General features: G+C 42.2%; 3 protein-coding genes across 14 annotated transcripts in view; 2 read left to right on the top strand and 1 right to left on the bottom strand.

The window, feature by feature from the left end:
• slc30a6 (solute carrier family 30 member 6) overlaps positions 1-1,121 on the top strand; it is an 11,517-nt gene extending 10,396 nt beyond the window's left edge. For both annotated transcript variants that reach the window (XM_087277754.1, NM_205651.1), the window contains 2 exon segments: positions 238-306; positions 512-1,121. In XM_087277754.1, the coding sequence (XP_087133880.1) occupies positions 238-306; positions 512-1,006 (564 nt within the window). In that variant the 3' untranslated portion in view covers positions 1,007-1,121.
• Positions 1-11,547, bottom strand: part of nrxn1b (neurexin 1b) — a gene marked incomplete at its 5' end in the record, with an annotated part of 604,334 nt that overhangs the window by 551,440 nt on the left and 41,347 nt on the right.
• LOC108192002 (inactive phospholipase D5) overlaps positions 644-11,547 on the top strand; it is a 32,085-nt gene continuing 21,181 nt past the window's right edge. For 2 of the 11 annotated variants that reach the window (XM_087278676.1, XM_087278666.1), the window contains exons 1-2: positions 5,678-5,958; positions 6,674-6,772. The gene's annotated coding sequence lies outside the window, so the exon portion shown is untranslated. Of the gene's footprint in view, positions 1,360-1,536; positions 1,761-1,896; positions 2,088-4,449; positions 4,676-5,677; positions 6,773-11,547 lie in introns of those variants that run through there. The other 9 variants (XM_087278681.1, XM_087278667.1, XM_087278677.1 and 6 more) reach the window with 8 other exon arrangements.

Genomic DNA, 11,547 nt, shown 5'->3' with positions numbered 1-11,547 from the left:
TCAGGGGTCGCCACAGCGGAATGAACCGCCAACTTATCCAGCATATGTTTTATACAGCAGATGCCCTGCCAGCTGCAACCCAGTACTGGGAAACTGATAAAATTCTTACTAAACGTATTTAAGCTAAGCAGAAATAAAAACTACCTAACAAAAACATTAATAACACAACCTGAAACTGAACTGAAATGTCCTTTAAAAGTGCAGAACTCGAGTGTATACTCATTTCTAACTCCTCAGGTGTCCACGCTGGACGGTGTTCTGGAGGTCAGGAATGAACACTTCTGGACCATCGGCTTCGGCTCTCTGGTGTGTAGATGTGGAGGATTTAAATGATGAATTTTGATATTGACTGATCTTGAAATGTGCGTTTCTTTCTGTGAGGGTTGGGTTAGGTTTAGGTTAGGGCTAGGGTTAGGCCACAACCATTATCATTAACCTGAGAGAAAAACAGTGGAAGTCTATATAATGTCCTCACTAAGATGGTGAAACAAAGCTGTGTGTGTGTGTGCAGGCGGGCTCGGTGCATGTGCGTATCCGGAGAGATGCAGATGAGCAGATGGTGTTGGCCCATGTGTGGAACCGTCTGAGCGCTCTGGTGTCTGCGCTGACCGTGCACGTCTTCAAGGACGAGTGGTCTCGAGCGTCGCTGAGCTCCGGTGTTCTGCCCAGCGCACCGCTCAGCCTGTCAGAGTATGTGACTGCCGCGGCTGTGTTTCCGGCAGCCCCGTCCCGAGCACAGGGCTCCGAGCCGACCCCCGCCACATCCACACCCGCCAAACCCAGCAGCCCGCCACCCGAGTTCTCCTTCCACACGCCGGGCAGACACGTGCAGCCGGTGGTCTTCCAGACGGCACATCCACACCGGCCCCTGTACGGCGGACTCCAGGGCCCTGGGGTGCGGCTTGGTTTGGGGCCGCGGGGGCCGACGCTGCAGGCCTACAGGACTCTGAGTGCAGCACCACACACGTACACCAGTGGGACATACACCGGCCCGCCCAGACCCTGACCCGCCACCTCTGCAGAAACAGTATTTATTCAGTAATGGGACCAAGAGCAGCCGTTTACTCTCGCTGGATGTTTTACCTGTGTTCTTTATTTGTATTAAACCGCTATCAGACATCTGTGAAGAGCATTTCTCATTTCAGCTGGACACAGACAGACCTGCTGCAGCAGTGGAGCTGAGGGGTGCGACTGGGTAATAATCCAATCCGATATATGACGATTTATATCAGTTGAGAAGCCAAATACAATTGGAGCAGGAGTCTATATGAAGACCCACCAATGCTAGTGACACACAGAAGGTAACACTAATGCTAGCAACACCAAATCTAGTACACGAAAGCTATAACTGCAAGGCTAGTGACACTAAAGCCAGTGACACCAAGGATAGTGACACCAAGGACAGTAAGGCCAAGGGTAGAAACGCCAATGCTAGTAACACCAAGGATAGAAGCACCAAGGACAGTGACACCAGAAGGTAACACTAATGTTAGCAACACCAAATCTAGTACACGAAAGCTATAACTGCAAGGCTAGTGACACCAAGACCAGTAACCCCAAGCCTAGAAGCACCAAGGACAGTAACACTAAAGCCAGTGACACCAAGGACAGTAAGGCCAAGGCTAGAAAAGCCAGTGCTAGTAACACCAAGGATAGAAGCACCAGGGCTATAAACACCAAGGCCAGTTACACCAAAACTGGTGACACCAAGCCTAGAAGCACCAAGGACAGTAACACTAAAGCCAGTGACACCAAGGATAGTGACACCAAGGACAGTAAGGCCAAGGGTAGAAACGCCAATGCTAGTAACACCAAGGATAGAAGCACCAAGGACAGTGACACCAGGGCTAGAAACACCATAGCTAGAAACACCAAGGCCAGTTACACCAAAGCCAGTAACACCAAAACTGGTGACACCAAGGACAGTAACACCAAAGCTAGTCACACCAAGGCTAGAAGCACCAAAGTCAGTAACACCAAGGCCAGAAACATCAAGACTAGTACACCAAGGCTAGAAACGCTGATGCAAGGACAGTGACACCAAAGACTGGAAACCCCACGGCTAGTCCCCTGTGTTCATCTCTCAGGTAATGCGTGAGCTGACAGATGTGTTCCTAGAATGCATCAAATCCTGCAAACACAAACTCACTCTCGATTCCCACCATATCCACATCTATAGTGTGCGTGCGTGCGTGCGTGTGTGTGTGTGTGTGTGTGTGTGTGTGCGCGCGCATCAGTGCACTAGGCTGTGTTGTGCAGTGGTGTTATAGAGGCAGCAGGGGGCGCTGTGTGTCCTGATGGAGACTCTACACTGAAGCCCATCTGTCAGACCACATGCTGAACTCAGGTCCAGACTCTCTGTGCTTATTTACAAAAACAAGCGCTGGAGTGTGTGTGTGTGTGTGTGTGTGTGTGTGTGTGTGTGTGTGTGTGTGTGTGTGTGTGTGTGTGTGTGTGTGTGTGTGTGTGTGTGTGTGTGTGTGTGTGTGTGTGTGTGTGTGTGTGTGTGTGTGTCCATCAGATAAATCCCCAGCACTGAGCTTCACCGGCCCTCCAGGACTGAGTTTGGACTCCCTGCACTAGAGTGATCTGAGCTTCTACCTGATGAGTGGCTCTAATTAATTAGTAAACCTTGAATCAAAGTTATGATTCTGTCATTATTAGAGCTCGTCTACTCTGATCATCCAGCGCGGGTCAGCAGGCCGGGGTTTGTTCTGTTGACGAAAGTGTGCAGAAATACTGGCGTGTGTAGAGCGTGCGGCTCGGTTTAGAGTAACGCTGTGTTGAAGAGAGAGTTGAACCTCACAGCAGACATGAGCTCACACACACACACACACACACACACACACACACACCTCTATTAGTGTGTAAAACCACGAGGTTTGAGTCCTGAAGCAGCCGAACAGTAATGCAGACAGCTGACCTTTCACAACACGTGTGTGTGTGTGTGTGTGTGTGTGTGTGTGTGTGTGTGTGTGTGTGTGTGTGTGTGTGTGTGTGTGTGTGTGTGTGTGTGTGTGTGTGTGTGTGTGTGTGTGTGTGTGTGTGTGTGTGTGTGTGTGTGTGTGTGTGTGGGACAGGTTTGATCCTGAAAGCGCTGGACACTTTCACTCAGAGGTCAGGGGAGGTCAGATCAGTTCCTCTGACAGTTAGTGGAGCAGGAGGTCTGCAGATGCAGGAGTGTGTGTGTGTGTGTGTGTGTGTGTGTCTCCTCTTCTGCTTCACAGGACTCAGGCTTCAGATTTGCTCTTGATGACAGAGTTTTGCTTTCACACCATTAGCTCATTGAGTGTGTGTGTGCAGAGTTATGTGTGTGTGTGTGGAGGATTCACGAGTCCGGCTGCAGGCTCCTGTGAGCTGTGTGTGGACAGCAGTGTGTGTAGGGTAGTGTGTCCACTGTCATGCTGGAGTGACAGAAACACAACTGATGTAGGACTGCGGTTTCCCCGCCCACTGATATTGATTTACAGGTGTGTGTGTGTGTGTAACATGTCACCATAGTAACGCGTATAATCATGTCCACAGAAGAGGATCAGCGCTGAAACTGTGATTAAAGCTCTGTTCAGCTCTCTGTGATCAGACACAGCTGCACAATTCAAAACCGCTGGAGTCGCCACAGCTGCAGTGTCAGTCAGTAACCCAGAGTGTGTGTTAACCAGAGAGTGTGTCACTGAGAGTGTGTGTTAACCCGAGAGTGTGTTTAGGAGTAAACTGCAGACGGTCTCCTGTGAGGGTCGGGGGGAGGGGAAGGAATAGACAGTCTGGACAGCACATACATCACTACTGCTCTGTGTGTGTGTGTGTGTGTGTGTGCGCATTGCTGTTCCTCTGGATTCCCTCATTGCGTGTCTGAATGACCTGATGATGGAAACCTTCAGTGACCTGCTTCTCTACAGATCAGCCGTCTGATTGGTCATACAGACAGCCAATGAGAAATCACCACAGCTCTTTCTGATTGGCTGAGTGTTTCCGCCCTGCGCATAATTTTACTCACCCAGCCTCTCTAATAATCCTCAGAAACACACACACACACACACATATGGGGAATAACTGCAAAACACTGCTCTTGCTGAGAGTGTGTGTCCTGTTATAGAGCAGATATCGTCAAACTCTGAAATCAAGAAGCATTTAATAGACCAGCACAATATTGTTTAGAGAAATGAGGAGTTTCCCATTAAAACAAGCAGAATAATAATAATATTCCAAAGAAAACACGGGATGATTGAGCTCAGCCTGTTGCCAGATTATTTTGAAGTGAGAGTTTTAGCTGAGCTCTTCCTTTAGTTAGACATGTTCACAATCACTGTTTTATTTGCTGTATTTTGTAAAAGAAATGAAATCTCCCTGGTGAAAGGAGAGACGGTGTCTTGTTTCTGTATTTGTGTGTCATGTTTGTGATGATCCTGAAAGCTGAATCTCTGTAGATGAGCTCTGTTCTGCACAGCGCAGGCTTCAGCGTATGGAAATGTGTCGGAGTTAGAGGACAGATGGAAAAGCTTACAGGACTGATGATGATTATCCTCCATCAGCGGACCATCACAGCGAGGAAACCCTCACGTCTCCTGCAGAGGATCTGATGGTCTGAAGCCAAATCAGATATGTGCAGTTACTGAAGCTCCTGCAGATCATCTCTGAGCTCTTCACCTGCACACTGCATATGTCCACCACGACAACGGTACAGACATCCATCATCCTTCAGCTTAGTGCCTTATTCATCAGGGCTCACCACAGCGGAATGAACCGCCAACTATTCCAGCATGTTTTACACCCTTTCAGCTGCAACCTAATACTGGGAAACACCCATACACACTCATTCACACACACACACTCATACGCTACGGCCAGTGTAGTTGATCAGTTCCCCTATAGCGCATGTGTTTGGACTGTGGGGGAAACCGGAGCACCCGGAGGAAACCCACGCCAACACGAGGAGAACATGCAAACTCCACACAGAAACACCAACTGACCCAGCCGAGACTCAAACCAGAGACCTTCCTGCTGTAAATATAAGACATAGTCCTGAATGCAAGACTTTGAATATCAATATGCAGATCAAATACAGGTTTTGGCACTGTTTACTGTTTCATAGGAAGAGAGTTTACACTGGAAAAAAATGTCTGCAAAATTGTTGCAAACAATTTATTTGTGTTGAATTCAAGCAAACAAATTAAATTTAGTAATGTTCAACTTAATTTGTTTGTTTAAATCCAGCCCAAACAAATTGTTTACAACCACTTCACTTTAAATATTTTAGTAAATTCAAGGAATCATCTTTGAATAATTTTTTTCAGTGTATGGTTATATTTTAAAATAATAATAATGTAGTCTAAACACAAAGCAGTCATGACACACTATCATATGAAAGCCTGAAATGTGTAGTTCCTATATCTGGTGACAGATTGGTGATATACATTACTGAGCAACAGCTATTTAATAAAATGCAACAGAAAAACCCATCGTAAAGCATTACTTTGCTACAGCAATCCACATGTAAACAATTTTATTGCTGTTGTTTTTTTAGATGTTTTAGAGGCCAAACTCAAAACGGACACCTCCAGACTGCACACACTACTGTAGAATAATATGTCTGCTTCACTAATATTGTCACAATACAGCTTAAACACAGGGGGCGCTGTTGTATGATCACGAATGTAAACTGAATGTGGCCATGTTTGGTACTGCAGCCAAACTAAACACTACTGAACACTCATTTGTGCAGAGATCAGCTTCACTTCTGCAATATAATTAGATTTTTAGCTCTGATTTCTTGCCCATTTGAATGTAAACATGTTTTGTGAAATGCACATTTTATGTAATATATTAAAAAACACATGCTTTGCTTTATTATTTTCATAAACATTAAGGCAGATTAGTTTTGTTCCCCTTTGTGAACTTTATTTGACTGCAGTCTGAAACCTGCGCTGATTCTGAAGCGCGGAATATTGGCAGTCACTGGAGGTGAGAGAGTAGTCTTGATGTCTGAAGCTGTCCATGGGTTAAAGCACAGTGTGTTGTGATTGTATTGTGTCTGACCCAGACTCGGAGTGAATGCTGATTGTGTGAATCAGATTATTGTCAGAGAGCATGTCTGTTTGTTTAACCTCTTCACCAGTGCTGAAGCGTCCGCACGGCGCTGTCGTTACGCAGATTATTTCACGACTCATCAGACACAGCAGGAGCAGCTCAGCAGCCGGCCATTAGTGTCCATTACCCCTGAAGAGGAGACCGAGCACTGACACACACCGAGCTGCTCATCTAACTCTCAGTTCTGTCTTCTTTCCGATCCAAATATCGGGAAACTCTTAAATCAAGCAGCAGAAAATACAGTGTAAATGTGTCAAAATAAAGCGAGTTTCTCAAAAAAACAAGCAGAATAATCAATAGAGGAGACACAAGACACACACTCTGAGCTACAGCAGTGTTATCACAGTGTGAGCACTCCTAAATAAACACACACACACACACACACACACACACGGAGAGATCAGTCTAATCAGTTTTATTTGACACTAGCGGGAAGAATTAAATTATTGGCTGAGCTCAAACAAGCAGCAATGAATCTGATTGGTCAGTGAAGCAGCAGGCACAGGTGTGTGTGTGTGTGATGATCAGATGTGCTTCTGCTGCTGTTAGTCTTTATTTTCTACACATGTCGGTGTGTTACTGCTTGTAGAACCGGAGATCAGAGGTGTAAAGCCCGCACACGTGGAGCAGAGGAGGGTCACTGCTGTGTTCTTTAGTGGAGGGAGAGAGACGCTGCGGTTCACTACAGGTAGGAGAAGATTACTCCTTTACTAACTAGTGTTCTTGTCGAGATGTTCTACTGAGAGAGAGAGAGAGAGAGAGAGAGTCAGTTTGATTCATTTCTCATGTGCCGCTGTGGTTTTGGCTGTGGAGCTGCTGTTGTCCTGGGGCCTGTTCTTCGTTCTTCGTAGGTGGATTACTCGGTTAGCTGGATTTGGATATTGACGATTTGACATGATCCAGGATCGTTTTGTTCTTCTAAACTCCTCTGAGTCTTGTTGTCGTAGCAACAGTCCTGATAGCCCAAACCTGCTTAGGAGCAGGTTCATTTCATATATATATATATATATATATGTATATATTAACAGGATTAGATTGAGTCAGTTCAAGCAAAGATAATACTGAAAGTATGCACCGAATGCGGATATATATATATATATATATATATATATATATATATATATATATATATATATATATATATATATATATATATTATTAAAAAATAAAATTATGCAATCTGCACTATGAAATACAAGTAAAAGACTGCCACCTGCTGGTTTAAAGATAACTTATTGATATGAACTTTTTAGATGCAAACGCGCACATGCACAATATTCAACTCATTTAAAAAAGGATAATCATTTATGCAGTCATGCACGTGTTCTGACCGCTGATATGAATGAATACTCTCGACACATGACAGTGTAGAGCAGGGGTCACTAAACTTGTTCCTGGAGGGCCGGTGTCCTGCAGATTTTAGCTCCAACCCTAATCAAACACACCTGAACAAGCTAATCAAGCTCTTACTAGGTGTACTTGAAACATCTAAGCAGGTGTGTTGAGGCAAGTTGGAGCTAAACCCTGCAGAGACACCGGCCCTCCAGGACCAGGATTGGTGACCCAGGGTGTAAAGCCTGCAGCTCACAACACGTGGAGTTATTGCGTGTCATAAACCGTTTACTGCAAATTTTATGTAAATTAGCTCACATGGATAATTGAATATTAATCGGATGATGTCATCATGCTGCTGTGCCGTCAGCCAGTCGCTGCATCGCTGATCATGATTTCGAGGATCAATAGATCTGTCCTTCACAACACACACAGATCTCAGATCAGTTCATTCAGACATTTAATCTGATTTGCCAACTTGTTTGAAGAACCAAATTAGCGAGAGATCAGTTATAAAGATGAACAGATCCAGGATCTGCCAAATCATTGTAGATCATTTAAGCGAGCTACGAAGAACAGACCCCTGCTGATGCTGTGGTTTTTTGCTTTTGTTGTTGTTGCTGCTGCTGCTGCTTGTTGTTTTTGCTGCTGCTGTATTTTGTTGCGCTGCTGTTGTTGTATTGCTTTTGTTGTTGTTTGTTGTTTTTGCTGCTGTATTTTGTTGTGCTGCTGCTGTTGTTGTTTTTTCTTGTTGTTGTTGTTGTTGTTGTTGTTGTTGTTGTTTTGCTTTTGTTGTTTTTGCTGCTGTATTTTGTTGTGCTGCTGCTGTTGTTGTTTTTTCTTGTTGTTGTTGTTGTTGTTGTTGTTGTTGTTGTTTTTGCTGCTGTATTTTTTTGTGCTGCTGCTGTTGATGTGTTTGCTGCTTTCATTGTTGTTGCTGCTGCATTTGTTGTTGTTGTTGTGCTGCTGCTGCATTTGATGTTGTTGTTGTTGTTGTTGTTGTTGCTGCTGCAGCTGTTATTTTTGTAGTTGTTGCTGCTGTTGTTGCTGCTGCATTTGTTGTTGTTGTTGTTGTTGTTGTTGTTGTTGTTGTGCTGCTGCTGCTTTTGATGTTGTTGTTGTTGTTGTTGTTGTTGTTGTTGTGCTGCTGCTGCATTTGATGTTGTTGTTGTTGTTGTTGTTGTTGTTGTGCTGCTGCTGCATTTGATGTTGTTGTTGTTGTTGTTGTGCTGCTGCTGCATTTGATGTTGTTGTTGTTGTTGTTGTTGTTGTTGTTGCTGCTGCAGCTGTTATTTTTGTAGTTGTTGCTGCTGTTGTTGCTGCTGCATTTGTTGTTGTTGTTGTTGTTGTTGTGCTGCTGCTGCTTTTGATGTTGTTGTTGTTGTTGTTGTGCTGCTGCTGCATTTGATGTTGTTGTTGTTGTTGCTGCAGCTGTTATTTTTGTAGTTGTTGCTGTTGTTGCTGCTGCATTTGATGTTGTATTTGCTGCTGCTGCAGCTGTTATTTTTGTAGTTGCAGCAGTTGTTGTTGTTGTTGTTGTTGTTGTTGTTGTTGTTGCTGTTGCTTGTCACATGAAACCCCTCGGCTTTACAACTGCAGTTGAGAACAGTCTTATAAACGCTGCTGTTCTGTCAGGGTTCATTTGTGGAAGTTGTTGTTGTTGTTGTTATCACAGGTCACATACTGTATGCTTGTGTATGTTGTGTTGTGTCAGCATGTTCTTCATGTAGTGTTTGTGGATATTATACTGGAAGGATATTATTTGTGGTTTGTGGGTTTGTGTTATTTAACCTGACAGTGACTCGGGTTCATGAAAGTAAAAAATAAATGAATCTGTAAAAATTGTAGAAACATTAATATCAGTATATACTGTTAAAATCAGAATTATTAGCGGCCCTGAATTATTTGCCCCCTGTTTATTCTTCCCCAGTTTCTGTTTAACAGAGCAGATTTCCTCAACACATCTCTGATCATAACAGTGTTAATAACTCATCTCTAATCACTGATTCCTCTTCATCATGATGACAGCACATAATATTAGACTAGATATTCTTCAAGACACTAGTGTTCAGCTTACAGTGACATGTAAAGGCTTCACTAGGGTAATTAGGGTAAAGTTAGGGTAATTAGGCAAGTCATTGTTTATTCTGGAGACAATCCAACACTAATATTGCTGAAGGGGAGAATAATATTGAGCTTAAAATGCCTTTAAAACTATTAAAAACTGCTTTTATTCTAGCACAAATAAACCAAATAAGACTTTCTCCAGAAGAACAGATATTAGAGGAAACACTGAGAACAACTGCTGAATCTGAGAAACAGCATCTGAGGAATAATTAAAAAAAGAAAAAGTAAAAAACATTGAAAGGGGAAAATAATAAATAATTCTGACTTCACCTGTATTTCTCTGATGTGCAGCATTAATTCTAGACATTCAGCAAGATTTTGTCAAAGTTTGACATTAAAAGTAGTTTTTGAAAGCACAAATGAGGCCAAACCTCGTCATATAATGATCATGGACATCATCTTCACACACACTCATCTAGCCTGTAATGAGTCTGCAGAAATGAGCCGCGAAATATTGCTTTATTTATTTATTATATATATATTATATATTTGGAGAGGTGTGTGTGTGTGTGTGTGTGTGAGAGAGTGAGTGTGTGTGTGCGCGCATGTGAGTGTGTTTGTGTGTGTCTGTGTGTGTGTGCGCGTTTGTGTGTGTGATGGCCATGAACTTACAGCCAGGACAAGATAACCGTAATTAGAAGTGACTTGTAGTGCCAGTGATCCATGCGGGTTATTAGTGTTGTCACGGAATGCTGCAGACTCTTGTGCGCATGCGCAGCTCGGACAAACACACTGGAGATTCACATTATAATTATAACATATGCAAAGTTTTAAATCGCTTAGTGAAAACAGTTTTGCATTCCTGTGTTGTGCATTACAGTGTGATTCGATTAATTTAATTTGGGTCCTAATAAAGTTCCTTTAGTTAAAATCCATGAGTTTAATTCAGTGTTTATTCATTAAGGTTAGTGAAGAAAATACAGCCCTTTACTGTTTACACACGGTGCATACCTGTTAACAAGCACAACTCTGGATGTTAATGAGGAATTAGAAAATTACGACCTATGATTATTAAATTCTGTATGATTGTTAATGATAGTAAATATTATATAATTATTGTATGACTATTATTATTATTATTATTATATCATTAATATTATTTAGTGTTACATTTTAATTTTATTTATTTTTCAGAAACTAAACAGACACTAACATGTAAGTTTAAGGATCACCGTTTGGCCAAAATAATCATTTATTGTGATATGAAATATATTAATACTTTGTCACTATTTTAATATATTTAATAATCAAAGGATTTTCATATTTTCAGAATTACAGTATTATTACTCTTAAAATAATGAAATACTGTATTATTTCAACCCAATCTGGGGTAAAATTGACAAACCAAAACACTGGGTTAATTAATTATTTTCTCATTTAACCCAATGTTTTAGTCTGAGCATATATACCCAATTATAGTGATGATGTATATTTAATTATACATTAGAATAAGTGTTTATCTTGACATGAATGTTCTGCTGAATGTCGGTGTTTACAGGCCTGCTCCTTTACCTGTTTATTTTTACACGAACGAATTAAAAGACATCTGCGATTATTCTTATTTCTATCAAATCCTATGAGTAAAGTTCATTTGATGCAAACACAGGAATGTGAAGTGTCGTTTTCTGGCCCAGACATTAAAATAGTCTGAAGGATCGAAAGTGTTTTCTGCAGGTGAATCATTTTATTTTTGATTATAGCTTAATGCGTGTTGCTGAAGTGTAAATGGATCCAATAACGCAAACGGCACCGTCAACACTCACAGCACTGGTGCAGCAGGTCTGTGGACAGGTTTACTAAAGCAATGAGTACAGATGATTTATATTCAATTAAATTATTTTACAGTGTGCGGAATCTGTGCAGAAGCTCGTTAAACCGTGTAAAAAAACAGGCTAATAGTAAACACTGAGTCAGATGTGTGCATGAGGCTTTATAATTATATTTTAAGGATTAAATTAATTATGTTAATTTCATGGTGTTTGTGAAAATGCTGCAAAACTGCTA

The sequence above is a fragment of the Danio rerio genome, chromosome 13 (assembly GCF_052040795.2).
Source record: "Danio rerio strain M-AB ecotype USA chromosome 13, GRCz13ab, whole genome shotgun sequence".
Lineage (NCBI taxonomy): Eukaryota > Metazoa > Chordata > Actinopteri > Cypriniformes > Danionidae > Danio > Danio rerio.
This window is presented reverse-complemented; position numbering and strand designations above follow the sequence as displayed.